At 48.4% G+C, this 27,474-nt stretch overlaps 1 protein-coding gene across 29 annotated transcripts in view; it reads left to right on the top strand.

The window, feature by feature from the left end:
* Positions 1-27,474, top strand: part of LOC140429166 (teneurin-3) — a 3,593,949-nt gene that overhangs the window by 3,266,583 nt on the left and 299,892 nt on the right. For all 29 annotated transcript variants that reach the window (XM_072515817.1, XM_072515806.1, XM_072515811.1 and 26 more), the window contains one exon: positions 9,364-9,602. In XM_072515817.1, coding sequence (XP_072371918.1) covers positions 9,364-9,602 — 239 coding nt within the window. The remainder of the gene's footprint in view (positions 1-9,363; positions 9,603-27,474) is intronic.

Raw genomic sequence — 27,474 nt, forward strand, 5'->3', positions numbered from 1 at the left:
GAGCTCATTAAAAGAGACATGGTCTTTTTTTTTACATATCCAGCTTAACAGTCAACCCTGATCCCACCCGTACCCAAGCTTCAGAGACTCATCTTCTGGCCAAGCCGTGCTCCCTTTGTTCGATCTAGTCAGCAAGCTGTGGGTCAGCATTTAGTTGATCTCAGGATGGGAAAAGTTGAAAGAAAGAACAAAGTTACATTTAGAGAGTGCCTTTATGACCTCGGATAGCTCAAAGCACTGAGGTGCAGTCATTACTGTTACGTAAACAAAAATGGAAGCCAATTTACACACAGTCAGACCTCACAAGCTGAAAGTGAGGTGGGCATGTTAGTTGAGGAATGTTGGATAACACATCAAAGGAAGTTTTTTTCTCTCCTTCCTGTATCATTTCCTCATGTCCACCTGAACAGATGGAAGAGTCCTCAGTTTAATGTGTTGTGTTTGTTGGAATAATGTGGCAATCCCTCTGTAATGGATTGGTCTTAACCAAGATTAGGCTATCAAATTCTGGAACCCTGTGGAACCACCATCTTTCTGATTCTGAGATAAGAGTACTACCAACTGACCCACGCCTTTTTCCTTTACACACTTTTCCAACCAGCCGAATATTCTGCGGCACTTGCTAATGTGCCTTAGTAGAAAAAAGTGCAATTGTTCTTAACATGTCATGTGTGTAAAGTATCTTAAACATAGAAAACAAGGGCAGCACAGAGGCGCAGTGGTTAGCATTGCTGCTGCTCATGGCGGCAAGGTCCCAGGTTCCATCCCGGCTCTGGGTCACTGTCCATGTGGAGTTTGCACGTTCTCCTTGTGTTTGCGTGGGATTCGCCTCCACAACCCAAAGATGTGCAGGGTAGGTGGATTGGCCACTCTAAATTGCCCCTTAATTAAACATAGAAAACAGGGCGGCACGGTGGTGCAGTAGTTAGCATTACTGCCGCACAGCGCTGAGGACCCAGATTCGATCCCAACCCTGGGTCACTGTCTGTCTGGAGTTTGCACCTTCTCCCCATATCGGCGTGGGTCTCACCCCCAGAACACAAAGATGTGCAGGGTAGGTGGATTGACCACACTAAATTGTCTCTTAATTGGGAAAAAAAAGAATTGGGTACTTTACATTTATCAAAAAAACCATGGAAAACATCTCAAGGTACCTCTTCAGATGGGAGGCAAGAACCACAAAAAAAACAGCAAGCAGGTACAGCAAGTAATTATGAAGGCAAATAGAATGTTGGTCTTCATTGTAAGTGGGCTGGGGCAACAAAAGTAAGGAAGTCTTGCTCTAACTGTACAGGATGTTGGTGAGACCACACCTAGAGTACTCCGTTCAGTTTTGATCTCCTTCAAGGAGGGGACTACGTGCATTGGAGGCATTTCAGAGCAGTTTCACATGGCTGATCTCTCGGTTGAAGATATTATTTTGTGAGGAAAGATTGAGCAGGTTGCGGTTCTACTCATTGGAGTTTAAAAGAATGAGAAGTGATCTTATTAAAGCAGAAAATTCGGAGGGGCCACGTGCAGAGAGGATGACTCCCCTCCTGAGGGAATCCCGAACTGCACAGGTTCAGAATAAGAGGAAAAGACAGAGATGGGAAGGATTTTTTTGGTCACGTCCCCCAATCCCTTGAATTGTTTGGGCACATCATCCATGTTCTTTGTGTCTCCATGAAACACCATTGGACATTGTTTCCTGTGCTCAAGGCACTCGATATATACAGGTTGCTACTGTTGTTGAGCAAGGTAGAGGAAATGACTTGGGTGACTGCAGGCATAATCAGAATGGTAGCTTTTGAGGGAGTTTTGGAAAAGGGGCAAGGAAAAAGAATAGAATTTGTGGGGACGAAGCCGAGGAAAGATCTTCCCCTGATGGTGGAGCAGTGTTTGCACAATACCATCATTTAAAACAGACTGCTCTTTGCTGATCTGAACAGGCGAAAGTAACGGTTAACTCGTATTAACTCAGAAACATCAAAGTGCCCTAATTTGCCAGAATTGTATATTTACCTAAAGATCCCATTTCCCTGGCTAGCAGACGAGTGCTTTTTTTTGAAACTCAGGAGACTTATTCATTAAAAACGCCCAGGCATTAGCATATAATGGCAAAATAATTTTAAGGACATAGGCTGATTACTTTGGAGGTTGCAGTAAAATTTAATTGGATTATATACCAGCTAACATCCATGAGAAATGAATGCAACTTGTTAAAAATTGCAACCTGATTTTATCCCAAAGCGAATTTGAACTTTGCCTTGCTGATAGCTCGTGTCACGACTTGCATCATTTTCTGTCTGTACCTTTTTGATTCCCTGTCCTGAATGTAATAGTTGTTTGCATTAATGTGTCAAAGAAAAGAAACGCACAACTAAGTATTGCTTCACTTTGCTCATTTTTCTGTTCCTCAGTCGGTTAACTATCATTTGCTGCAGCGAACAGGCTTGAATATTATTTAATTTGCAAAGAGGCCTCAAATGAACCCTGGCATTGTGTGATGTTCTTGTTCATGTGCTGTCTGCATGGCAGTTAAAAATGCTTCTTATAGTTATCTTCCATTCTGCTGCCTCTTGAGTTGTAATTGCTGTACCTTTTGTGTTTTAAACCATTATTCACATGTAATGTTCATATTATGTTGTTAAAATCTGTCAGAGCTTCTATGCTGCATTGGTTAAAATGGAACACCCATTGTACTTGAGTTACCATTATTATAACCTGGAACGGAATGCCTTAGCTCAGGAAGGCTGCATGTTTGACCCGCCATTTTGTAATGCATAAGCTGGTGGTGCTGGTGGTAGAGGTTCTGGATTGGTTTTAGTGCCCAGGGACTACAAAGGAGCAAAGAGTTCTTGTCAGACTTGCTGCCTGGACCAGGCTTGCCGACATATGCTCACCCTATGGTCACTGTATGATGCCCATGAATGTCCCAGAGTCAGAGAGGAGACACATGGAATCTAGGGTTTAAAGAAAAAAAGGAATGTGTGGCAAAATTAAATACTATGAACAGTTTTGGTCACCTTATCTAAGGAAAGATATACTGGCATTGGAGGCAGTTCAGAGAAAATTCATAAGGTTGATCCTGGGATGACGGATTTTTGTGTGCTCATTGGGGTTTAGAAGAATAAGAGGCAACCTTATTGAGACATATAGGATTCTCAGGAGGCTTGACAAGAGATATGCTCAGACACTGTTCCCGCTGTGGGAGAGTCGAGGACCAGAGAACATAACCTCAAAATAAGGGGTTGTCCATTTAAGACAAACAAGGGGGAATTTATTCTCCCAGAGAGTAGTTCATCTGTGGAATCCTTTACCAAAGAGAGCTGTAGAGGCTGGGTCATTAAGTATGTTCAAGACTGAGACAGACAGATTTTTAATCAGTAAGGGAATCAAGGGTTATGGGTATAAGGCAGGAAAGTGAAGTTGAGAATTATCACATCAAAGCAGTCATGATCTCATTGAATGGCAGGGCAGACCCGATGGGCCGAACGGCCTACTTCTGCTCCTGCGCCTTATGGTAACCTGCTTGAGCAAATGTTAGGATCTCATGAATAACTTTCTGTGAAGCTGCCTGGGTTGCTCACAAGCACAGAGTGAGCAAGTGAGCTCTGGACTGCCTCAGGAGTGGACACATTTATCATACTTCACCACTGTCCATCAAGCTTTCTGTTTAAACCATACAAATGAAAAGCAGTCATTTTAAAGCAAATTTGTTTTGAGGGCATCGCAAGCTTGATGGTGTGAATAATAGCTCCACAGCCCCTAGGCACTGCTTTAGCATACATTTTTTGAAAAATATTTTTATTCTCCATTTTCACATTTTCTTCAGAATTTACACCCCACCATCAAACAGTAAACGGTAACGAATACAATGTCAATCCCCTTATTAACAACAACGATCCCATCCTCCCACCATCCCCCAAATAACGGCCCAGCTGACAATATGAGCATCAAATAAAACTAAACCTCCCAAAGAGGAAAAAAGAAAAAGGAATCAGGAATCGCCCCTGGTCACCGTTGACATATATAGTCCCCCCGCCCCCCTAATATTCAATGCCATGTAATCCCCGAAAGAGTACTGTGAATGGCACCCATGAATTGTAGAACCCCCCCCCCCTCCCAGACTCCTCCCCTCCACTTCCTCTTGTAAACTCCTCCCCCCAACCTCAGTTCCTTCCCCCAACTTTTCACCCCGGCTAGACTCACTGAAACCTGTTGTACCAGGCTCCGATGGATGCAGCCCCTCCCCCCACCTCACTCCCGTTCACTGGCCGGCTTAAACCGGCCAGCTTGGAGGCCCCCGCCCGGGTCTCCTTCCCCCTTGCCCGGTCCCAGGAAAACCAAGAAATCCCCTTTAGCACACAACCCCAGCATACGCACCCAAGCCCCAAAGAACCATCATTGCAAATTAAAGTCCCAACTCTTCCCTTGTCCAAATATACAGTGTCGACTCATTTAGTACATACACCAACACGCAGTGAAAAAATAAAGTTACATGAGGCTACATCAGTACACGACCTGCTCTCAGTCCCATTTCTCAATTCTGCCACAGTCCTTCTGCCTTCGCAAACTCCTCCGCCGCTTCCGCCGTCCCAAAATAAAAGTCCTTGGATTTGTAGGTCACCCTCAACTTAGCTGGGTATACTATGCCGCACTGCACCTTGCTGATGTACAGAGCCTTCTTCACCCGGCTGAAGGCAGCCCGCCTCCTCGCCAGCTCCACCATAAAGTCCTAATCTATGCATGTACCAGCTCCAGGCCACTGCACCACCCACTTCTGCTTTGCCCAGCACAGGACCTTCTCCTTCACGCTGTACCTATGGAAATACACAGTTACTCCTCTTGGCGGCTCACTCGCCTTTGGTATAGGCCTCCACGACAGATGAGCCCGATCCAGTTCGTATCGAGAGGGATCATTCCCCTCCCCCAATAGCTCCGCCAACATCGTGGCAAAATACTCCATCGGCCTCGGGCCTTCCACCCCTTCGGGCAGACCCACGATCCTCAGATTCTGCCGCCTGGATATGTTTTCCAGGTCTTCCATTTTGGCTCGCAGACCCTTATTGGTCTCTGTCACCTTCCGCAACTCCTTCCCCATCGAGGTAAGTTGATCACTGTGCTGTGATAATACCTCTTCCACTTCCTTCAGTGTCTCACCTTGCTCCCGCACCTCCGCCGCTGCGCTTGATACCGCCGCCCTCACCGGGGCAATCGCCTCCTCCACCAGCACTTTCAATACCGCCCCCATCTCCTTCTTCATCGCTTCCATGTGTTTTGTGAACTGTTTTTCAAGTTCCACAACTATCACTTTGGCCATTTCCCGTAACAGCCTCCCCAAACAGGCGCCAGAATGTGGCGACTAGGGGCTTTTCACAGTAACTTCATTTGAAGTCTACTTGTGACAATAAGCGATTTTCATTTCATTTCATTTCATTTCTCTGCTGTGAGCGATGCGGCCGCCCCTGGTGCTCCAGCCTCCGCTTTCCTTACAGTTCCTGCGTTGACTTTTCCACTCACCGGCGGACTTTCATTAACCCCCTTTTTCACGCCGTTTTTTTCCCAAGCTTGGACATTTCTCCTCCCTGGGCCTTCTTACAGCCTTTTCAGCCTCAGTTGTCCCTGGGACCGGGCGTTAAAACCGCAAAATTTCTATTCCCGAGCGGGAGCCCTCCAGTGTGCGGCTGCCTCCTGCCCGCCGCCACCGGAAGTCCGCTTCAGCATACATAATATGATTGTTTATGGTTAATGACAAGACTTCTTGAATGGAGGTTAGACAGGTATTCTTATCAGTGAGATAACACTAACCTGCATATCAAAAGGATGAAATAGCTCATTTGAAAAGAGATTGTCACTGCATTGGGGGAGACACTTTACACAAAAGTAGAATGAACGGCCATTTAACCCAATAGATCTATGCTGTTATTTGCTCCACATGACCCTCTTCCCACCTTAATTCATCTCATTCAATCGACACATCCTTTTTTTCCTTTCTCCCTCATCTACTTATCAATCTTCTCTTTAAGTGCGTTGATGCTATTCACTTCAACTACCCTATATGGTAACAAGACCCACATTCTTTTTTAAAATAAATTTAGAATATTCAATTAATTTTTTCCAATTAAGGGACAATTTCGCGTGACCAATCCACCTATCCTGCACATCCACGCAATCAAGGGGAGAATGTGCAAACTCCACACGGACATTGATCCAGAGCCAGGATTGAACCTGGGACCTCAACGCCGTGAGGCAATAGTGCTATCCACTGCACATTCTTTTTTAATAGAAATTTAGAGTACCCAATTTTTTTTTTCCAATTAGGGGGCAATTTAGCATGGCCAATCTGCCTACCCTGCACATTGTGGGTTTGTGGGGGTGAGACTCACACAGACACGGGGAGAATGTGCAAACTCCACATGGACAGTGACCCAGGGCCAGGATTGAACCCGGATCCGCGGCGCCATGAGGCAGTAGTACTAACCACTGCACCACCATGCAGCCTGCAAGATCCACATTCTAACCAATACTGAATTCTCTCTTGGGTGTATTAGTGACTATCTCATATTTATGGTCCCTAGTTTTGGATTCCGCAAGAAGTACAGCCATCTTCCCTTGCTTTGCCCAGTCAAACCCCTATCAAGTTATCTCACAGCCTCCTCTTCTGGAGAAACATGCCCCAGTCTGTTCAGTCTTTCCCGATAGTTATAATCTCTCAGTTCTGGCATCATTCTTGTAAATCTTGTTTGCATCTTCTCCAGTACTTCTTCATCTTATTTAATAAAGTGGTAAAGTCGTCATATTCCCAGATGACCATTGGCTGCTTTCCCCTTTGAGGGGGAGAACTGACTGGTGGTGATTTAACCTGAAGGATCACCACACCTCAGGCGTGGGGCAAGGTTGAGAAGGCGGGGCCTTCATGAGCCTGTACGGGAATTGAACTCACGCTGTTGGCTTCGCTCCGCATCACAAACTAGCTGTGTAGCCAACTGCTCTAATTAAATATCTTAAGGTGGAAGAGGTTCAAGTGGAGCATAGTTCTGTTGGGTCAAATGGCCGTTCATTATATTTGGGTGTAGAATTCTGGACTAAAGCAGTGAGTTCTGACAGAATATTTGTTTGTGGAGACATTGCACCTGAGTTCAATCTCAACCTCACCCAACATTCACACTTTCTGCTCCTGTTTCCTAACCTGTATGGGCCAAGAGATTGATTGAAGTACTCCCACTGCTACCTGGCTGAAATACCGGAATACAGAAAGGGATAAAGGATTGACCCGGCCACATTTGTTCAACACTGCGGTCAGTTTATATATTCACAAGAGGAAGGGAAGGAAAGAGTGATGAAGAAATATCCATGAGTGAATCACAGTGTAGTTTAGCATCATCCAAAACATTTTGGGACATGAGGTTTGTACACGGTTCACTCATTAAAGATTTCCTCTGCGGGGCAGCATTGCTGCCTACGGCGCTGAAGACCCGGGTTCGAATCCTGGCCCCAGGCCACTGTCCATGTGGAGTTTGCACATTCTCCCCATGTCTGCATGAATTTCGCCCCCACAACCCAAAAGATGTGCAGGTTAGGTGGGTTGGCCACGCTGAATTGCCCCTTAATTGGAAAAGAAAATAATTGGGTACTCTAAATTTATTTTAAAAATGATTTCCTCTGCAGAGATTGCAGCAGCTAAAGTGCTTGTCTCTGAAGTTTTACCTTTCAATATATTTCTTTGTTAGTATTGATCCATTGTCAAATATACTCCCATGTCATTTCTAAAAAAATGTGCCACAAACTGATATTGGAGAGTTTTTAGTTCTACTGGGAGGATACCGAGAGGATGTGGGAGAGAATAGAACCAGGGGACACGGTTTAAGAATAAGGCGTCCACCATTTAACACAGAGATGAGACGGCATCTTTTCTCTCAGAGGGTCATTAGTATGTTTAACTCACTTGCCCAGGAAGCAGTGGAGACTGAGCTATGGAATTTATTCAAGGCAGGGTTTACGTAGATCCTTGATAGACAAGGAAGTCTAGCTTTATGGGGAGGACTGGTTTCAAAATGGAATTGAGACCACCACCAGATCAGCCACTATTGGGTGGCTGAATGAGCTCAAAGGCCTGAATGGGCTACCCTTCTCCATAGTCCTATGTTCCTATGTAACGGATACAGAGCTTTAAAAGTTAATTGGCACAGGAAATGCTGATGAAGAACAGCATGTGAAATTGGACAGGACAGAGTGTAAAGCAAAACAAGTTCTGATGTGCATAGCTGCTGCAAGAGTGGACAGTAACCGAGAGTGTGCGTGGATCAGTGGGTTAATATTGGGTTTTCAATCAGCCTGTTAGTTTGAATCCTCTTACCGTTAAAACGTTCTAACCTGAGCAATCTTCAGCGGGTGACTCATTTCGAGAGGGCTGAAATATATTCAACTGCTAAATATCATTTAACAATGCTGGAAGGTTCAGTGTGAAAAGACTGACCTGCCTCCCTAACCAGGCCTGCAGGAATTGCATTCTACTGCTCTCGGCTGCTGAAAGAAGTGTTGGCATTATCTTGAAGCTCGCTTTTGATTTTAGACTGACTGAAAGGGCGCTTGTCTCAGCTGGAAGCACATCTGCAGGATTGGACCTGGTGTCCCCTTTACCTCAGTCCTAATGTGGATGACATTGAGCCCTTTCAAGGTGCATCTTTTTAACGTCAAACTGAGAGGTTTCACTCTGGATTGAACTTCACTTTGCAGATTAAGCCCGAAACATTTTGGAATGCCAGAATGCAAGAGTTCATTCAAGTCAACAGGGCAATAATTTCTGAAAAATACATTTTATTTTTAAAAAATCAATCTCATTTGAACACTGGTTTGACACTTTCAATAAAATCCAAGTCTGGCAGAATTTCTTTTCAAATCCCTTCAGAATATAAGCAGTTAAACAATTACTTAGCACTATAGTGTAGAGATAAAATAGGTGGTTACAGACTCTTAAAACAGTCAAAGCGTTCAGTCCCTGGTAATGTAGTACTACTTTTCCCAACCTCCTCATTAAGCAAGAAGACTTAATATATTTAGTAAATATTTCCTTTAACTCGGGGTAGGAGTTGCCTCGAGGAGTATTTCAGTCTGTGGAATCAATCACTTGGTGTTTTTGTGTCAACGCCCCTGTTAACCTGGAGTGCGTTTCTTTTCTCCCCGATGCCATTTCCAAGTCCTTCAGCCATCTTAAGCTGCCATGTCTCTCTCCTGCACTTCGGCATGTTTGTATGTTCAACCCAACTGTGAGAAACCCTGGCGTTTGTGCACGCTTGTCATCAAGCATCGCGTTGGGTCTTGTGTCCGCCAGGGCTCGCTCGCGTATCTTCACAATTCTTCTCCACTCATGCTTTTCAGGCATTTCCTCTTCAAAACCGGAACGGGAACAACGCCATTATTCAGCACAGCCTCGCCTGGTTACACCATGGCCTCAAGTACCGTGTATTCGCCGCCTCCACGCCCACTGCCTCGGAACACTCTTTCCAGAAGTGCTTTTAAGTTCAAGAAATCATCCAAGTACTGCAGTTGGAAGTGCACGGCTCTATGTGCAGTTGGTGTGTCAGTCATACTGGCAGTACTGCTGTCTTATTTTATAGGTAGGTGCCTAGCTACACATCATTAACTCGGTTGTGTTTTTCTATTGTCTCTGCAGGAAGCATGCATGATTCCTGTATGATTTATGGCGTTACTTATGTCTAAAGGTCACTCGAATATCGGATAAGTTGTTGTTGTATTTCTAAAAGATCTGGCGGCAGCGACCCTGATGGAAGCCTCCCCATTGGGGCGAGTGTTCTCTGCTGCTGTTTCATTTTGATGGGTCCCTCGTGAGCTTTGCTGATATTAGAAGATTTGTTTTTTTAGTGCATGACCCAGTCACTTACAGAGTTGACGAAAGTATATCACCTCGATCGGAAAGGCATGAAAAAGTTACCTTTGGAAGCAGAAAAGGCTCCCAGTGTAGTTTATTATTCAATCCCGGAATGAAACAGGTTTTCGATCACTCTCCCTCTCTCTCTCTGTCTCTTAGAAGAATTTGGAATTTTACATCAAAATACATTCAGGCTGCAGTACTAATCCCGACGAGAATAGAAAAATAAATAAATCATGGACAGATCAAAATGTATTTATTGTTGCGATTGTTGTACATTTTTAAAGAAAATACTATTTGTAGTGGAAATGATGGATGTATACTTGCACTTCTAACCCGATCCAGGTGTGTAAGTTTTAACAATGTGCATTTTAAAGGATAATGCTGTGCTTCCTTTACAATTTACGCAGTAACCGAGCAACGATTGACCTCCCTATTTTGGAGGATTGGCTGTGGTGCAAACTTTTAGGGAGGGTAAATGCATTGACCTCGTATGCGAGGTTGGCACTAATACAGTTGAAGGTAGTTCACAGAACGCCTTTGATGAGGTCGAGAATGAGTCGTCTGTTCAACGGGGTTGAGGACATTTGTGAAAGGTGTGGGAGGGGGCTGGCTAATAATGTGCACATGTTTTGGTTGTGCCTAAAACTGAGGCGTTTCTGGGGCACCTTCCTTAGCATCACGTTGACAGGGTTACAGTTGAAGCTAGAACCCAGTCCCTTGGGGGCCATATTCGGGGTATTGGACTTGCCGGAGCTCCAGACAGTTGTGGGGGCAGGTGTCTAAGTCTTTGCCTCGAGGAGACGGATCCTATTGGGCTGCAGGTCAGTTAATCCACCCTGTGCCTCAGATGGATGGGAGACATAATGGAGTTTGAGTCTAGAGAAGGTTTCACAAGAGATGGCGTCCATTCATATCTCACATTCAGGAATTAGCCTCAGTCAGCAGCTAAAAGGGAGTGTAGTTAGTTGATGAATTGTTGTCGGGTTGAGGGAGGGATCGTTAAATGTTAGTTAAATGTGTGTAATGTAAATTATGTAAAACAATTTGAAAAAGCTACTAAAAATATTTATCAAACAGAGAAAAACAAAAAAACAATTAACCTCCCTGCTCTGGATGAGGGTTCACCAAAACAAGTCAAGGTTCTTGCTCCTGGTTGCTGGCCAGTGGCGTCTGTTCAAGCGCAATCATCCAGTGGAGAACCGATCAGGCTTAATTAATGATCGCCAAAGATGCAAGCATGGGCAACACAGTGGCACAGTGGTTAGCACCGCTATCCCACAGTGCCAGAGACCCAGGGTCAATTGCAGTTTTGGGTGACTGACTTTGCGGAGTTTACACGTTCTCCCAATGTCTGCATGGGTTTGCTCCGGGTGCTCCGGTTTCTTCCCACAGTCCAAAGATGTGCAGGTTAGGTGGATTGGCCATGCTAAATTGCCCCTTAGTGTCCAAAGGTTAGACGGTGATAGGTCCTTGGAGTGGGCCTGTATGGGATGCACTTTCAGAAGGTCGGTGCAGACTCGATGGGCTGAATGGCCTCCGTCTGCACTGTGGGGATTCTATGATTTTATGAAATGGCCACTTGGGTGAGGTTGGCTCCCGTGGATCTCAATGCAGGATTAGTCAGCACTTTCAGAACAGAGGAACAGGTATTTGAGCGGTAATGCTTCCTTATGTCTTTGCACGCTCCTGCAATGATCCCACTTTATATTCTAGCCTCACTTTCCAACCCACCTCACAGTCCCTCGGCACCCACCCCCTGTTGAGAGGTCACATTCGATTCCAGTTGTTTATTGTGACTTGAATGCAGTGCCTCTGGACACAAATTCCAAGATTTAATTCAGTTACAAGAAGTTATTTAAGAGGAAAATGGCGCCATAATTCCATGACTATGGATCCAGTCTGCCAGCTCGAGTGTGAAATAACACATGTGAAATAGAAAAATTAGTTCTTTCCCATCGTCACAGATGCTATGCCAGTGGAAAGAGATTTTGCAAGTCATTACCTTGCGATTTGGCTGACAAACCAGCTGTGAAACCAGATTTGATCAATCTCGTTTGTGTAAAAAACTAAAGGAACAACAAAGAATTATTATACTTCGTTAACATTGTAAAAATACTTCCAAAGCATAGTTGCCGTTACATGAGCAAACAGCATTGAGATAAGTCACCGATTCAGCCCCGTTTGATGATTTTGGTTAAGGGTTGAATGATGGCCAGGCCATTGGCAGGACGGCCCTGCTTTTCATCAAATTATGCGCTCAGAATTTTTACATTTCACATTTATACTTGTTTGTAGGTGTCTGGCACAAATGATTTGAAGGCTTGGATGGATATTGCATTTTTAAGTGGGTTACAATAGCTGCCCCAAGTCGCCCAAAGAGTGGCAGACTTTCCCCGGCTGAATACATGCTGCAGCTGATCACAGTTCATTAGAGGCCATGGATTTCTCATCATTAGTAAGAGATGTGCATTCTCACCAAGGTCCCACCACTCCCAACCACCAGCTTTCCTCATTTGTCTTTGCTGGTACTGACAGTCCTCATCAAAGGTCAGAGGCCACAATGTAACAGAACTAAAAGTAAATTAATCCTGATCCGAGAATTCAGCTTTAAACAAAAACCTTGGCAGTTTTAATGTCCAGAGAACATGAAGGTTCCACAGGGGGTTTTGTCTCTGGGAGACAAATGAACAAAAACAAAGAAATGTACAGCACAGCAACAGGCCCTTCGGCCCTCCAAGCCCGTGCCGACCATGCTGCCCAACTAAACTACAATCTTCTACACTTCCTGGGTCCGTATCCCTCTATTCCCATCCTATTCATGTATTTGTCAAGATGCCCCTTAAATGTCACTATCGTCCCTGCTTCCACCACCTCCTCCGGTAGCGAGTTCCAGGCACCCACTACCCTCTGTGTAAAAAAACTTGCCTCGTACATCTACTCTAAACCTTGCCCCTCTCACCCTAAACCTATGCCCCCTAGTAATTGACCCCACTACCCTGTGGAAAAGCCTCTGACTATCCACTCTGTCTATGCCCCTCATAATTTTGTAGACCTCTATCAGGTCGCCCCTCAACCTCCGTCGTTCCAGTCAGAACAAACCAAGTTTATTCAACCGCTCCTCATAGCTAATGCCCTCCATACCAGGCAACATTGTGGTAAATCTCTTCTGCACTCTCTCTAAAGCCTCCACATCCTTCTGGTAGTGTGGCGACCAGAATTGAACACTATACTCCAAGTGTGGCCTAACTAAGGTTCTATACAGCTGCAACATGACTTGCCAATTCTGATACTCAATGCCCCGGCCAATGAAGGCAAGCATGCCATATGCCTTCTTGACTACCTTCTCCACCTGTGTTGACCCTTTCAGTGACCTGTGGACCTGTACTCCTAGATCTCTCTGACTTTCAATACTCTTGAGGGTTCTACCATTCACTGTATATTCCCTACCTGCATTAGACCTTCCAAAATGCATTACCTCACATTTGTCTGGATTAAACTCCATCTGCCATCTCTCCGCCCAAGTCTCCAAACAATCTAAATCCTGCTGTATCCTCTTGACAGTCCTCATCGCTATCCGCAATTCCACTAACCTTTGTGTCGTCTGCAAACTGACTAATCAGACCAGTTACATTTTCCTCCAAATCATTTATATATACTACAAACAGCAAAGGTCCCAGCACTGATCCCTGTGGAACACCACTGGTCACAGACCTCCAATTAGAAAAGCATCCTTCCATTGCTACTCTCTGCCTTCTGTGACCTAGCCAGTTCTGTATCCACCTTGCCAGCTCATCCCTGATCCCGTGTGACTTCACCTTTTGTACTAGTCTACCATGAGGGACCTTGTCAAAGGCCTTACTGAAGTCCATATAGACAACATCCACTGCCCTACCTGCATCAATTATCTTTGTGACCTCCTCGAAAAACTCGATCAAGTTAGTGAGACACGACCTCCCCTTCACAAAACCATGCTGCCTCTCACTAATACGTCCATTTGCTTCCAAATGGGAGTAGATCCTGTCTCGAAGAATTCTCTCCAGTAATTTCCCTACCACTGAAGTAAGGCTCACGGCCTGTATTTCCCTAGATTATCCTTGCTACCCTTCTTAAACAGAGGAACAACATTGGCTATTCTCCAGTCCTCCGGGATATCACCTGAAGACAGCGAGGATCCAAAGATTTCTGTCAAGGCCTCAGCAATTTCCTCTCCAGCCTCCATCAGTATTCTGGGGTAGATCCATTCAGGCCCTGGGGACTTATCTACCTTAATATTTTTTAAGATGCCCAACACCTCGTCTTTTTGGATCTCAATGTGACCCAGGCTATCTACACACCCTTCTCCAGACTCAACATCTACCAATTCCTTCTCTTTGGTGAATACTGATGCAAAGTATTCATTTAGTACCTCGCCCATTTCCTCTGGCTCCACACATAGATTCCCTCGCCTATCCTTCAGTGGGCCAACACTTTCCTTGGCTACCCTCTTGCTTTTTACGTACGTGTAAAAAGCCTTGGGATTTTCCTTGACCCTATTTGCCAATGACTTTTCGTGACCCCTTCTAGCCCTCCTGACTCCTTGCTTAAGTTCCTTCCTACTTTCCTTATATTCCACACAGGCTTCGTCTGTTCCCAGCCTTTTAGCCCTGACATGCCTCCTTATTCTTTTTGACGAGGCCGACAATATCTCTCGTTATCCAAGGTTCCTGAAAATTGCCGTATTTATCCTTCTTCCTCGCAGGAACATGCCGGTCCTGAATTCCTTTCAACTGACACTTGAAAGCCTCCCACATGTCAGATGTTGATTTGCCCTCAAACATCCGCCCCCAATCTAGGTTCTTCAGTTCCCGCCTAATATTGTTATAATTAGCCTTCCCCCAATTTAGCACATTCACCCTAGGACCACTCTTATCCTTGTCCACCAGCACTTTAAATCTTACTGAATAGTGGTCACTGTTCCCGAAATGCTCCTCTACTGAAACTTCTACCACCTGACCGGGCTCATTCCCCAATATTAGGTCCAGTACCGCCCCTTCCCTAGTAGGACTGTCTACATATTGTTTTAAGAAGCCCTCCTGGATGCTCCTTACAAACTCTGTCCCGTCTAAGCCCCTGGCACTAAGTGAGTCCCAGTCAATATTGGGGAAGTTGAAGTCTCCCATCACCACAACCCTGTTGTTTTACTCTTTTCCAAAATCTGTCTAACTATCTGCTCTTCTATCTCCCGCTGGCTATTGGGAGGCCTGTAGTAAACCCCCAACATTGTGACTGCACCCTTCTTATTCCTGATCCCTACCCATATAGCCTCACTGCCCTCTGAGGTGTCCTCCCGCAATACAGCTGTGATATCCTCCCTAACCAGTAGCGCAACTCCGCCACCCCTTTTACATCCCCCACCTGAAACATCTAAATCCTGGAACGTTTAGCTGCCAATCCTGCCCTTCCCTCAACCAGGTCTCTGTAATGGCAACAACATCATAGTTCCAAGTACTAATCCAAGCTCTAAGTTCATCTGCCTTACCCGTAATACTTCTTGCATTAAAACACATGCACTTCAGGCCACCAGACCCGCTGTGTTCAGCAACTTCTCCCTGTCTGCTCTGCCTCAGAGCCACACTGTCCCTATTCCCTAGTTCTCCCTCAATGCTCTCACCTTCTGACCTATTGCTCCCGTGCCCACCCCCCTGCCATACTAGTTTAAACCCTCCCGTCTGACACTAGCAAACCTTGCGGCCAGGATATTTATGCCTCTCCAGTTTAGATGCAACCCGTCCTTATATAGGTCACACCTGCCCCGGAAGAGCTCCCAGTGGTCCAGATAACGGAAACCCTCACTCCTACACCAGCTGTTTAGCCACGTGTTTAGCTGCTCTATCTTCCTATTTCTAGCCTCACTGGCACGTGGCACAGGGAGTAATCCCGAGATTACAAACCTAGAGGTCCTGTCTTTTAACTTTCTGCCTAGCTCCCTGAACTCCTGCTGCAGGACCTCATGCCCCTTCCTGCCTATGTCGTTAGTACCAATATGTTTGCCCTCCCCCTTCAGGATGCCCTCAACCCGTTCGGAGATATCCTGGACCCTGGCACCAGGGAGGCAACATACCATCCTGGAGTTTCTTTCATGTCCACAGAAGCGCCTATCTGTGCCCCTGACTATAGAGTCCCCTATTACTATTGCTCTTCTGCGCTTTGACCCTCCCTTCTGAACATCAGAGCCAGCCGTGGTGCCACTGCTCTGGCTGCTGCTGTTTTCCCCTGATAGGCTATCCCCCCCGACAGTATCCAAAGGGGTATACCTGTTCGAGAGGGGGACAACCACAGGGGATTCCTGCACTGACTGCATGCCCTTTCTGGTGGTCACCCATTTCTCTGCCTGCACCTTGGGTGTGACCACATTTATATAACTGCTATCTATGACTCTTTCCGCCTCCTGCATGCTCCTAAGTGCATCCAATTGCTGCTCCAACCAAACCATGCTGTCTGCGAGGAGCTCCATTTGGGTGCACTTTCTGCAGATGAAGCGATCCGGGACGCTGGAAGCCTCCCGGATCTGCCACATCTCACAGTCAGAGCACTGCACCCCTCTAACTGACATTGCGTCAATTAATTAGTAAATTAAAGTTAAAAGTTAAAATTTTAAAAAAATAAAAAGTTACTGTTAACTATCTGTTTCCTAGCACTAGATTTCTACTATAAATGTGAAAGCTAAATATAGTACTCTCCGATCTCTGGCTTAGATACCCCTCTAAATTATAATGAAGTAATTATGTTTAATTAGTGACCAATGCTTAATTTTTTTAATTTAGTGTAGATTCCCAACCAGCCACTCAGGTCACAGCTTTTCTGTGATGTCACTTCAGTTCCCACCCCCCCCCCCCCCCAAAAAGGTAATAAAAGTAAAAATGAGTAAAAATCACTTACTTACCTTCTGAGGGTCTCAGATGTTCTCAGGTTCTCTCCCTGACAGAGACTGCTCCTCCTCCTCCGAACGGCTCCTGAAACTAGGCCACGATCTTTTAAAATCTCTTCTCCGACTCGCAGCTCCTGCGCTTTTTAAATCTCCGCTCCGACTCGCAGCTCCTGCTCTTTTTAAATCTCCGCTCCGACTCGCAGCTCCCGCTCTTTTTAAATCTCCGCTCCGACTCGCAGCTCCCGCGCTTTTTAAATCTCCGCTCCGACTCGCAGCTCCTGCGCTTTTTAAATCTCCGCTCCGACTCGCAGCTCCCGCTCTTTTTAAATCTCCGCTCCGACTCGCAGCTCCCGCTCTTTTTAAATCTCTGCTCCGACTCGCAGCTCCCGCTCTTTTTAAATCTCCGCTCCGACTCTCAGCTCCGGCGCTTTTTAAATCTCCGCTCCGACTCGCAGCTCCGGCGCTTTTTAAATCTCCGCTCCGACTAGCAGCTCCTGTGCTTTTTAAATCTCCGCTCCGACTCGCAGCTCCCGCGCTTTTTAAATCTCCGCTCCGACTCGCAGCTCCCGCGCTTTTTAAATCTCCGCTCCGACTCGCAGCTCCTGTGCTTTTTAAATCTCCGCTCCGTCTCGCAGCTCCCGCGCTTTTTAAATCTCCGCTCCGTCTCGCAGCTCCCGCGCTTTTTAAATCTCCGCTCCGACTCGCAGCTTCTGCACTTTTTAAATCTCCGCTCCGACTCGCAGCTTCTGCACTTTTTAAATCTCCACTCCGACTCGCAGCTCCTGCTCTTTTTAAATCTCCGCTCTGACTCGCAGCTCCGGCGCTTTTTAAATCTCCGCTCCGACTCGCAGCTCCTGTGCTTTTTAAATCTCCGCTCCGACTCGCAGCTCCCGCGCTTTTTAAATCTCCGCTCCGACTCGCAGCTCCCGCGCTTTTTAAATCTCCGCTCCGACTTGCAGCTCCTGTGCTTTTTAAATCTCCGCTCCGTCTCGCAGCTCCTGTGCTTTTTAAATCTCCGCTCCGTCTCGCAGCTCCTGTGCTTTTTAAATCTCCGCTCCGTCTCGCAGCTCCTGTGCTTTTTAAATCTCCGCTCCGACTCGCAGCTCCCGCGCTTTTTAAATCTCCGCTCCGTCTCGCAGCTCCTGTGCTTTTTAAATCTCCGCTCCGACTCGCAGCTCCCGTGCTTTTTAAATCTCCGCTCCGTCTCGCAGCTCCTGTGCTTTTTAAATCTCCGCTCCGTCTCGCAGCTCCTGTGCTTTTTAAATCTCCGCTCCGTCTCGCAGCTCCCGCGCTTTTTAAATCACCGCTCCGACTCGCAGCTCCCGCGCTTTTTAAATCTCCGCTCCGACTCGCAGCTCCTGTGCTTTTTAAATCTCCGCTCCGTCTCGCAGCTCCTACGCTTTTTAAATCTTCGTTCGGACTCGCAGCTTCTGCACTTTTTAAATCTCCGCTCCGACTCGCAGCTCCTGTGCTTTTCAAATCTCCGCTCCGACTCGCAGCTCCGGCGCTTTTTAAATCTCCGCTCCGACTAGCAGCTCCTGTGCTTTTTAAATCTCCGCTCCGACTCGCAGCTCCCGCGCTTTTTAAATCTCCGTTCCGACTCGCAGCTCCCGCGCTTTTTAAATCTCCGCTCCGACTCGCAGCTCCTGTGCTTTTTAAATCTCCGCTCCGTCTCGCAGCTCCCGCGCTTTTTAAATCTCCGCTCCGTCTCGCAGCTCCCGCGCTTTTTAAATCTCCGCTCCGACTCGCAGCTTCTGCACTTTTTAAATCTCCGCTCCGACTCGCAGCTTCTGCACTTTTTAAATCTCCACTCCGACTCGCAGCTCCTGCTCTTTTTAAATCTCCGCTCTGACTCGCAGCTCCGGCGCTTTTTAAATCTCCGCTCCGACTCGCAGCTCCTGTGCTTTTTAAATCTCCGCTCCGACTCGCAGCTCCCGCGCTTTTTAAATCTCCGCTCCGACTCGCAGCTCCCGCGCTTTTTAAATCTCCGCTCCGACTTGCAGCTCCTGTGCTTTTTAAATCTCCGCTCCGTCTCGCAGCTCCTGTGCTTTTTAAATCTCCGCTCCGTCTCGCAGCTCCTGTGCTTTTTAAATCTCCGCTCCGTCTCGCAGCTCCTGTGCTTTTTAAATCTCCGCTCCGACTCGCAGCTCCCGCGCTTTTTAAATCTCCGCTCCGTCTCGCAGCTCCTGTGCTTTTTAAATCTCCGCTCCGACTCGCAGCTCCCGCGCTTTTTAAATCTCCGCTCCGTCTCGCAGCTCCTGTGCTTTTTAAATCTCCGCTCCGTCTCGCAGCTCCTGTGCTTTTTAAATCTCCGCTCCGTCTCGCAGCTCCCGCGCTTTTTAAATCACCGCTCCGACTCGCAGCTCCCGCGCTTTTTAAATCTCCGCTCCGACTCGCAGCTCCTGTGCTTTTTAAATCTCCGCTCCGTCTCGCAGCTCCTACGCTTTTTAAATCTTCGTTCGGACTCGCAGCTTCTGCACTTTTTAAATCTCCGCTCCGACTCGCAGCTCCTGTGCTTTTCAAATCTCCGCTCCGACTCGCAGCTCCCGCGCTTTTTAAATCTCCGCTCCGACTCGCAGCTCCTGCGCTTTTTAAATCTCCGCTCCGACTCGCAGCTCCCGCGCTTTTTAAATCTCCGCTCCGACTCGCAGCTCCCGCGCTTTTTAAATCTCCGCTCCGACTCGCAGCTCCTGCGCTTTTTAAATCTCCGCTCCGACTCGCAGCTCCCGCTCTTTTTAAATCTCCGCTCCGACTCGCAGCTCCTGTGCTTTTCAAATCTCCGCTCCGACTCGCAGCTCCCGCGCTTTTTAAATCTCCGCTCTGACTCGCAGCTCCTGAGCTTTTCAAATCAACGCTCCGACTCGCAGCTCCCGCGCTTTTTAAATCTCCGCTCCGACTCGCAGCTCCTGTGCTTTTCAAATCAACGCTCCGACTCGCAGCTCCCGCGCTTTTTAAATCTCCGCTCCGACTCGCAGCTCCTGAGCTTTTCAAATCAACGCTCCGACTCGCAGCTCCCACGCTTTTTAAATCTCCGCTCCGACTCGCAGCTCCTGTGCTTTTTAAATCTCCGCTCCGACTCGCAGCTCCTGCGCTTTTTAAATCTCCGCTCCAACTCGCAGCTCCTGCTCTTTTTAAATCTCCGCTCCAACTCGCAGCTCCTGCTCTTTTTAAATCTCCGCTCTGACTCGCAGCTCCTGCGCTTTTTAAATCTCCGCTCCGACTCGCAGCTCCTGTGCTTTTCAAATCTCCGCTCCGACTCGCAGCTCCCGCGCTTTTTAAATCTCCGCTCTGACTCGCAGCTCCTGTGCTTTTCAAATCTCCGCTCCGACTCGCAGCTCCCGCGCTTTTTAAATCTCCGCTCCGACTCGCAGCTCCTGTGCTTTTCAAATCTCCGCTCCGACTCGCAGCTCCCGCGCTTTTTAAATCTCCGCTCTGACTCGCAGCTCCCGCGCTTTTTAAATCTCCGCTCCGACTCGCAGCTCCTGTGCTTTTTAAATCTCCACTCCGACTCGCAGCTCCTGCGCTTTTTAAATCTCCGCTCCGACTCGCAGCTCCTGCGCTTTTTAAATCTCCGCTCCGACTCGCAGCTCCTGCGCTTTTTAAATCTCCGCTCCGACTCGCAGTTCCTACGCTTTTAAAATCACCGCTCCGACTCGCAGCTCCCGCGCTTTTTAAATCTCCGCTCTGACTCGCAGCTCCTGATCTTTTTAAATCTCCGCTCCAACTCGCACTCCTGCTCTTTTTAAATCTTCGCTCGGACTCGCACCTCCCACGCTTTTTAAATCTCCACTCGGACTCGCAGCTCCGCCGCTTTTTAAATCTCCGCTCCGACTCGCAGCTCCTGTGCTTTTTAAATCTCCGCTCCGACTCGCAGCTCCTGTGCTTTTTAAATCTCCGCTCCGACTCGCAGCTCCTGTGCTTTTTAAATCTCCGCTCCGACTCGCAGCTCCCGCGCTTTTTAAATCTCCGCTCCGACTCGCAGCTCCCGCGCTTTTTAAATCTCCGCTCCGACTCGCAGCTCCCGCGCTTTTTAAATCTCCGCTCCGACTCGCAGCTCCTGTGCTTTTTAAATCTCCGCTCCGACTCGCAGCTCCTGTGCTTTTTAAATCTCCGCTCCGACTCGCAGCTCCCGCGCTTTTTAAATCTCCGCTCCGACTCGCAGCTCCCGCGCTTTTTAAATCACCGCTCCGACTCGCAGCTTCTGCACTTTTTAAATCTACACTCGGACTCGCAGCTCCTGTGCTTTTTAAATCTCCGCTCCGACTCGCAGCTCCTGTGCTTTTTAAATCTCCGCTCCGACTCGCAGCTCCTGTGCTTTTTAAATCTCCGCTCCGACTCGCAGCTCCCGCGCTTTTCAAATCAACGCTCCGACTCGCAGCTCCTGAGCTTTTCAAATCTCCGCTCCGACTCGCAGCTCCCGCGCTTTTTAAATCTCCACTCCGACTCGCAGCTCCTGTGCTTTTTAAATCTCCGCTCCGACTCGCAGCTCCTGCGCTTTTTAAATCTCCGCTCCGACTCGCAGCTCCTGCGCTTTTTAAATCTCCGCTCCGACTCGCAGCTCCTGCGCTTTTTAAAACTCCGTTCCGACTCGCAGCTCCTACGCTTTTAAAATCACCGCTCCGACTCGCAGCTCCCGCGCTTTTTAAATCTCCGCTCTGACTCGCAGCTCCTACGCTTTTAAAATCACCGCTCTGACTCGCAGCTCCTACGCTTTTAAAATCACCGCTCTGACTCGCAGCTCCTGCGCTTTTTAAATCTCCGCTCCAACTCGCAGCTCCTGCTCTTTTTAAATCTCCGCTCCAACTCGCAGCTCCTGCTCTTTTTAAATCTCCGCTCTGACTCGCAGCTCCTGCGCTTTTTAAATCTCCGCTCCGACTCGCAGCTCCTGTGCTTTTCAAATCTCCGTTCCGACTCGCAGCTCCCGCGCTTTTTAAATCTCCGCTCTGACTCGCAGCTCCTGTGCTTTTCAAATCTCCGCTCCGACTCGCAGCTCCCGCGCTTTTTAAATCTACACTCCGACTCGCAGCTCCTGTGCTTTTTAAATCACCGCTCCGACTCGCAGCTCCTGCTCTTTTTAAATCTCCGCTCCGACTCGCAGCTCCTGCGCTTTTTAAATCTCCGCTCCGACTCGCAGCTCCTGCGCTTTTTAAATCTCCGCTCCGACTCGCAGCTCCTGCGCTTTTTAAATCTCCGCTCCGTCTCGCAGCTCCCGCGCTTTTTAAATCTACACTCCGACTCGCAGCTCCTGCGCTTTTTAAATCTCCGCTCCGTCTCGCAGCTCCCGCGCTTTTTAAATCTACACTCCGACTCGCAGCTCCTGTGCTTTTTAAATCTACACTCCGACTCGCAGCTCCTGTGCTTTTTAAATCTCCGCTCCGACTCGCAGCTCCTGCGCTTTTTAAATCTCCGCTCCGACTCGCAGCTCCCGGGCTTTTTAAATCTCCGCTCCGACTCGCAGCTCCTGCGCTTTTTAAATCTCCGCTCCGACTCGCAGCTCCTACGCTTTTAAAATCACCGCTCCGACTCGCAGCTCCCGCGCTTTTTAAATCTCTGCTCTGACTCGCAGCTCCTGATCTTTTTAAATCTCCGCTCCAACTCGCAGCTCCTGCTCTTTTTAAATCTTCGCTCGGACTCGCACCTCCCACGCTTTTTAAATCTCCACTCGGACTCGCAGCTCCGCCGCTTTTTAAATCTCCGCTCCGACTCGCAGCTCCCGCGCTTTTTAAATCTCCGCTCTGACTTGCAGCTCCTTCGCTTTTTAAATCTCCGCTCCGGACTCGCAGCTCCCGCGCTTTTTAAATCTCCGCTCGGACTCGCAGCTCCTGCACTTTTTAAATCTCCGCTCCGACTCGCAGCTCCCGGGCTTTTTAAATCTCCGCTCCGACTCGCAGCTCCTGCGCTTTTTAAATCTCCGCTCCAACTCGCAGCTCCTGCTCTTTTTAAATCTCCGCTCCAACTCGCAGCTCCTGCTCTTTTTAAATCTCCGCTCTGACTCGCAGCTCCTGCGCTTTTTAAATCTCCGCTCCGACTCGCAGCTCCTGTGCTTTTCAAATCTCCGCTCCGACTCGCAGCTCCCGCGCTTTTTAAATCTCCGCTCTGACTCGCAGCTCCTGTGCTTTTCAAATCTCCGCTCCGACTCGCAGCTCCCGCGCTTTTTAAATCTCCGCTCCGACTCGCAGCTCCTGTGCTTTTCAAATCTCCGCTCCGACTCGCAGCTCCCGCGCTTTTTAAATCTCCGCTCTGACTCGCAGCTCCCGCGCTTTTTAAATCTCCGCTCCGACTCGCAGCTCCTGTGCTTTTTAAATCTCCACTCCGACTCGCAGCTCCTGCGCTTTTTAAATCTCCGCTCCGACTCGCAGCTCCTGCGCTTTTTAAATCTCCGCTCCGACTCGCAGCTCCTGCGCTTTTTAAATCTCCGCTCCGACTCGCAGTTCCTACGCTTTTAAAATCACCGCTCCGACTCGCAGCTCCCGCGCTTTTTAAATCTCCGCTCTGACTCGCAGCTCCTGATCTTTTTAAATCTCCGCTCCAACTCGCAGCTCCTGCTCTTTTTAAATCTTCGCTCGGACTCGCACCTCCCACGCTTTTTAAATCTCCACTCGGACTCGCAGCTCCGCCGCTTTTTAAATCTCCGCTCCGACTCGCAGCTCCTGTGCTTTTTAAATCTCCGCTCCGACTCGCAGCTCCTGTGCTTTTTAAATCTCCGCTCCGACTCGCAGCTCCTGTGCTTTTTAAATCTCCGCTCCGACTCGCAGCTCCCGCGCTTTTTAAATCTCCGCTCCGACTCGCAGCTCCCGCGCTTTTTAAATCTCCGCTCCGACTCGCAGCTCCCGCGCTTTTTAAATCTCCGCTCCGACTCGCAGCTCCTGTGCTTTTTAAATCTCCGCTCCGACTCGCAGCTCCTGTGCTTTTTAAATCTCCGCTCCGACTCGCAGCTCCCGCGCTTTTTAAATCTCCGCTCCGACTCGCAGCTCCCGCGCTTTTTAAATCACCGCTCCGACTCGCAGCTTCTGCACTTTTTAAATCTACACTCGGACTCGCAGCTCCTGTGCTTTTTAAATCTCCGCTCCGACTCGCAGCTCCTGTGCTTTTTAAATCTCCGCTCCGACTCGCAGCTCCTGTGCTTTTTAAATCTCCGCTCCGACTCGCAGCTCCCGCGCTTTTCAAATCAACGCTCCGACTCGCAGCTCCTGTGCTTTTTAAATCTCCGCTCCGACTCGCAGCTCCTGTGCTTTTCAAATCTCCGCTCCGACTCGCAGCTCCCGCGCTTTTTAAATCTCCGCTCTGACTCGCAGCTCCTGAGCTTTTCAAATCTCCGCTCCGACTCGCAGCTCCCGCGCTTTTTAAATCTCCACTCCGACTCGCAGCTCCTGTGCTTTTTAAATCTCCGCTCCGACTCGCAGCTCCTGCGCTTTTTAAATCTCCGCTCCGACTCACAGCTCCTGCGCTTTTTAAATCTCCGCTCCGACTCGCAGCTCCTGCGCTTTTTAAAACTCCGCTCCGACTCGCAGCTCCTACGCTTTTAAAATCACCGCTCCGACTCGCAGCTCCCGCGCTTTTTAAATCTCCGCTCTGACTCGCAGCTCCTACGCTTTTAAAATCACCGCTCTGACTCGCAGCTCCTACGCTTTTAAAATCACCGCTCTGACTCGCAGCTCCTGCGCTTTTTAAATCTCCGCTCCAACTCGCAGCTCCTGCTCTTTTTAAATCTCCGCTCCAACTCGCAGCTCCTGCTCTTTTTAAATCTCCGCTCTGACTCGCAGCTCCTGCGCTTTTTAAATCTCCGCTCCGACTCGCAGCTCCTGTGCTTTTCAAATCTCCGTTCCGACTCGCAGCTCCCGCGCTTTTTAAATCTCCGCTCTGACTCGCAGCTCCTGTGCTTTTCAAATCTCCGCTCCGACTCGCAGCTCCCGCGCTTTTTAAATCTACACTCCGACTCGCAGCTCCTGTGCTTTTTAAATCACCGCTCCGACTCGCAGCTCCTGCTCTTTTTAAATCTCCGCTCCGACTCGCAGCTCCTGCGCTTTTTAAATCTCCGCTCCGACTCGCAGCTCCTGCGCTTTTTAAATCTCCGCTCCGACTCGCAGCTCCTGCGCTTTTTAAATCTCCGCTCCGTCTCGCAGCTCCCGCGCTTTTTAAATCTACACTCCGACTCGCAGCTCCTGCGCTTTTTAAATCTCCGCTCCGTCTCGCAGCTCCCGCGCTTTTTAAATCTACACTCCGACTCGCAGCTCCTGTGCTTTTTAAATCTACACTCCGACTCGCAGCTCCTGTGCTTTTTAAATCTCCGCTCCGACTCGCAGCTCCTGCGCTTTTTAAATCTCCGCTCCGACTCGCAGCTCCCGGGCTTTTTAAATCTCCGCTCCGACTCGCAGCTCCTGCGCTTTTTAAATCTCCGCTCCGACTCGCAGCTCCTACGCTTTTAAAATCACCGCTCCGACTCGCAGCTCCCGCGCTTTTTAAATCTCTGCTCTGACTCGCAGCTCCTGATCTTTTTAAATCTCCGCTCCAACTCGCAGCTCCTGCTCTTTTTAAATCTTCGCTCGGACTCGCACCTCCCACGCTTTTTAAATCTCCACTCGGACTCGCAGCTCCGCCGCTTTTTAAATCTCCGCTCCGACTCGCAGCTCCCGCGCTTTTTAAATCTCCGCTCTGACTTGCAGCTCCTGCGCTTTTTAAATCTCCGCTCCGGACTCGCAGCTCCCGCGCTTTTTAAATCTCCGCTCGGACTCGCAGCTCCTGCACTTTTTAAATCTCCGCTCCGGACTCGCAGCTCCGGCGCTTTGTAAATCTCCGCTCCGACTCGCAGCTCCCGCGCTTTTTAAATCTCCGCTCCGACTTGCAACTCCTGCGCTTTTTAAATCTCCGCTTTGCATTGTAGAGGGGGAGGGCTGTAAACGGTGTAAATACTGCAAGCTGTGCCAACCTCACTGCCGTAACTTCACCAACAGTGCAGAGTGTTTGCCACACATCTAGAGAAGATAACAGTGACAGAGCGGGAGCTGTTCCGAGGATACCCCCAGCCCCTGTGGTCTGCTCTCGTTGGCACCCTTACAGCTTAACAGTGCTTTAGTTGACTGATGAGTAACCATGCTTTCCTGTCGTTTGTCACTGTTTGAATTTGATGTTACCCTTGGAACGCAAAATAGAATAAGTTCCACGATCTTGATGGCTTTGGTATCTTCAATTCGCTTTACCAGAGGCTTGGTATGTCTGTCAAACCTGGAATCGGAAGAGGTTTCAGTGATAAGAGGTGCAGTTTAAGTCCTCTCACTCTTAGACGTCTAATGGGTAAGGATCCATGCATTCTTGTCAATTCGTCTTGCTTTAAATGAGCCTCCAGACCTGGGAGAAAAGGTGACCCCTAAGGGACTCCAGATATTGAATTCCCCATTCCTCCTATCAGCAACAACGGCAACACATCGACACCAATAACTGTGCAGTTTTTTGCCTTACGAATTTTATATCCTTTCAATTTTATTTTGAAGTGCTATTTATAAATACACCTATTTCAGGAAACATTATTTTACCTCTAAAGGAAAAATTGTGCATTCATACAGCATTTTTTCTATGATCAATCAGAAAACTACATGTGAAGTGCAGTTACTGTTGCTCTGTTGGCTAATATGGTACCCAATCTGTGTAATGCAAGATCCTACAAACAATAATGTGCCGTGACTAACTAACCTGTTTTGATGGAGAGTAAATGTTGGGCAGGACACCATTCGTACCCTTAAAATGCTTGGGGCGGCATGCGGTGCAGTGGATAGCACTGGGACTGCGGCGCTGACGGCCCGGGTTCGAATCCCGGCCTGGGTCACTGTCCGTGTGGAGTTTGCACGTTCTCCCCGTGTCTGCGTGGGTTTCACCCTCACAACCCAAAGATGTGCAGGTTAGGTGGATTGGCCACGCTAAATACCAATGTCATGCTCCTCTTGTGAGATGTGGCAAGTCAGGGACCCTTCTGGTGTCCCTGACTCCTTCATCTGCAAGAAGTGTGTCCAACTGCAGCTCCTGTTAGACCGCTTGACGGCTCTGGAGCTGCGGATGGACTCACTTTGGAGCATCCGCGATGCTGAGGAAGTTGTGGATAGCACATTCAGTGAGTTGGTCACACCGCAGATTAAAATTACTGAGGCAGATAGGGAAAGGGTGACCAACAGACAGAGGAAGAGTAGGAAGGCAGTGCAGGGATCCCCTGCGGTCATCTCCCTCCAAAACATATTTACCGTTTTGGAAACTGTTGGGGGAGATGGCTCACCAGGGGAAGGTGGCAGCAGCCAGGTTCATGGCACCGTGGCTGGCTCTGCTGCACAGAAGGGCGGGAAAAAGAGTGGCAGAGCTATAGTGATCGGGGATTCAATTGTAAGGGGAATAGACAGGCGTTTCTGCGGACGCAAACGAGAATCCAGGTTGGTATGTTGCCTCCCTGGTGCAAGGGTCAAGGATGTCTCGGAGCGGCTGGAGGGGGAGGGTGAACAGCCAGCTGTCGTGGTGCATATAGGCACCAACGATATAGGTAAAAAAACGGGATGAGGTCCTACAAGCTGAATTTAGGGAGTTAGGAGTTAAACTAAAAAGTAGGACCTCAAAGGTAGTAATCTCAGGATTGCTACCAGTGCCACGTGATAGTCAGAGTAGGAATGACAGGATAGCTAGGATGAATACGTGGCTTGAGAGATGGTGCAAG

The sequence above is a fragment of the Scyliorhinus torazame genome, chromosome 9, assembly GCF_047496885.1.
Source record: "Scyliorhinus torazame isolate Kashiwa2021f chromosome 9, sScyTor2.1, whole genome shotgun sequence".
Classification (NCBI taxonomy): Eukaryota; Metazoa; Chordata; class Chondrichthyes; order Carcharhiniformes; family Scyliorhinidae; genus Scyliorhinus; species Scyliorhinus torazame.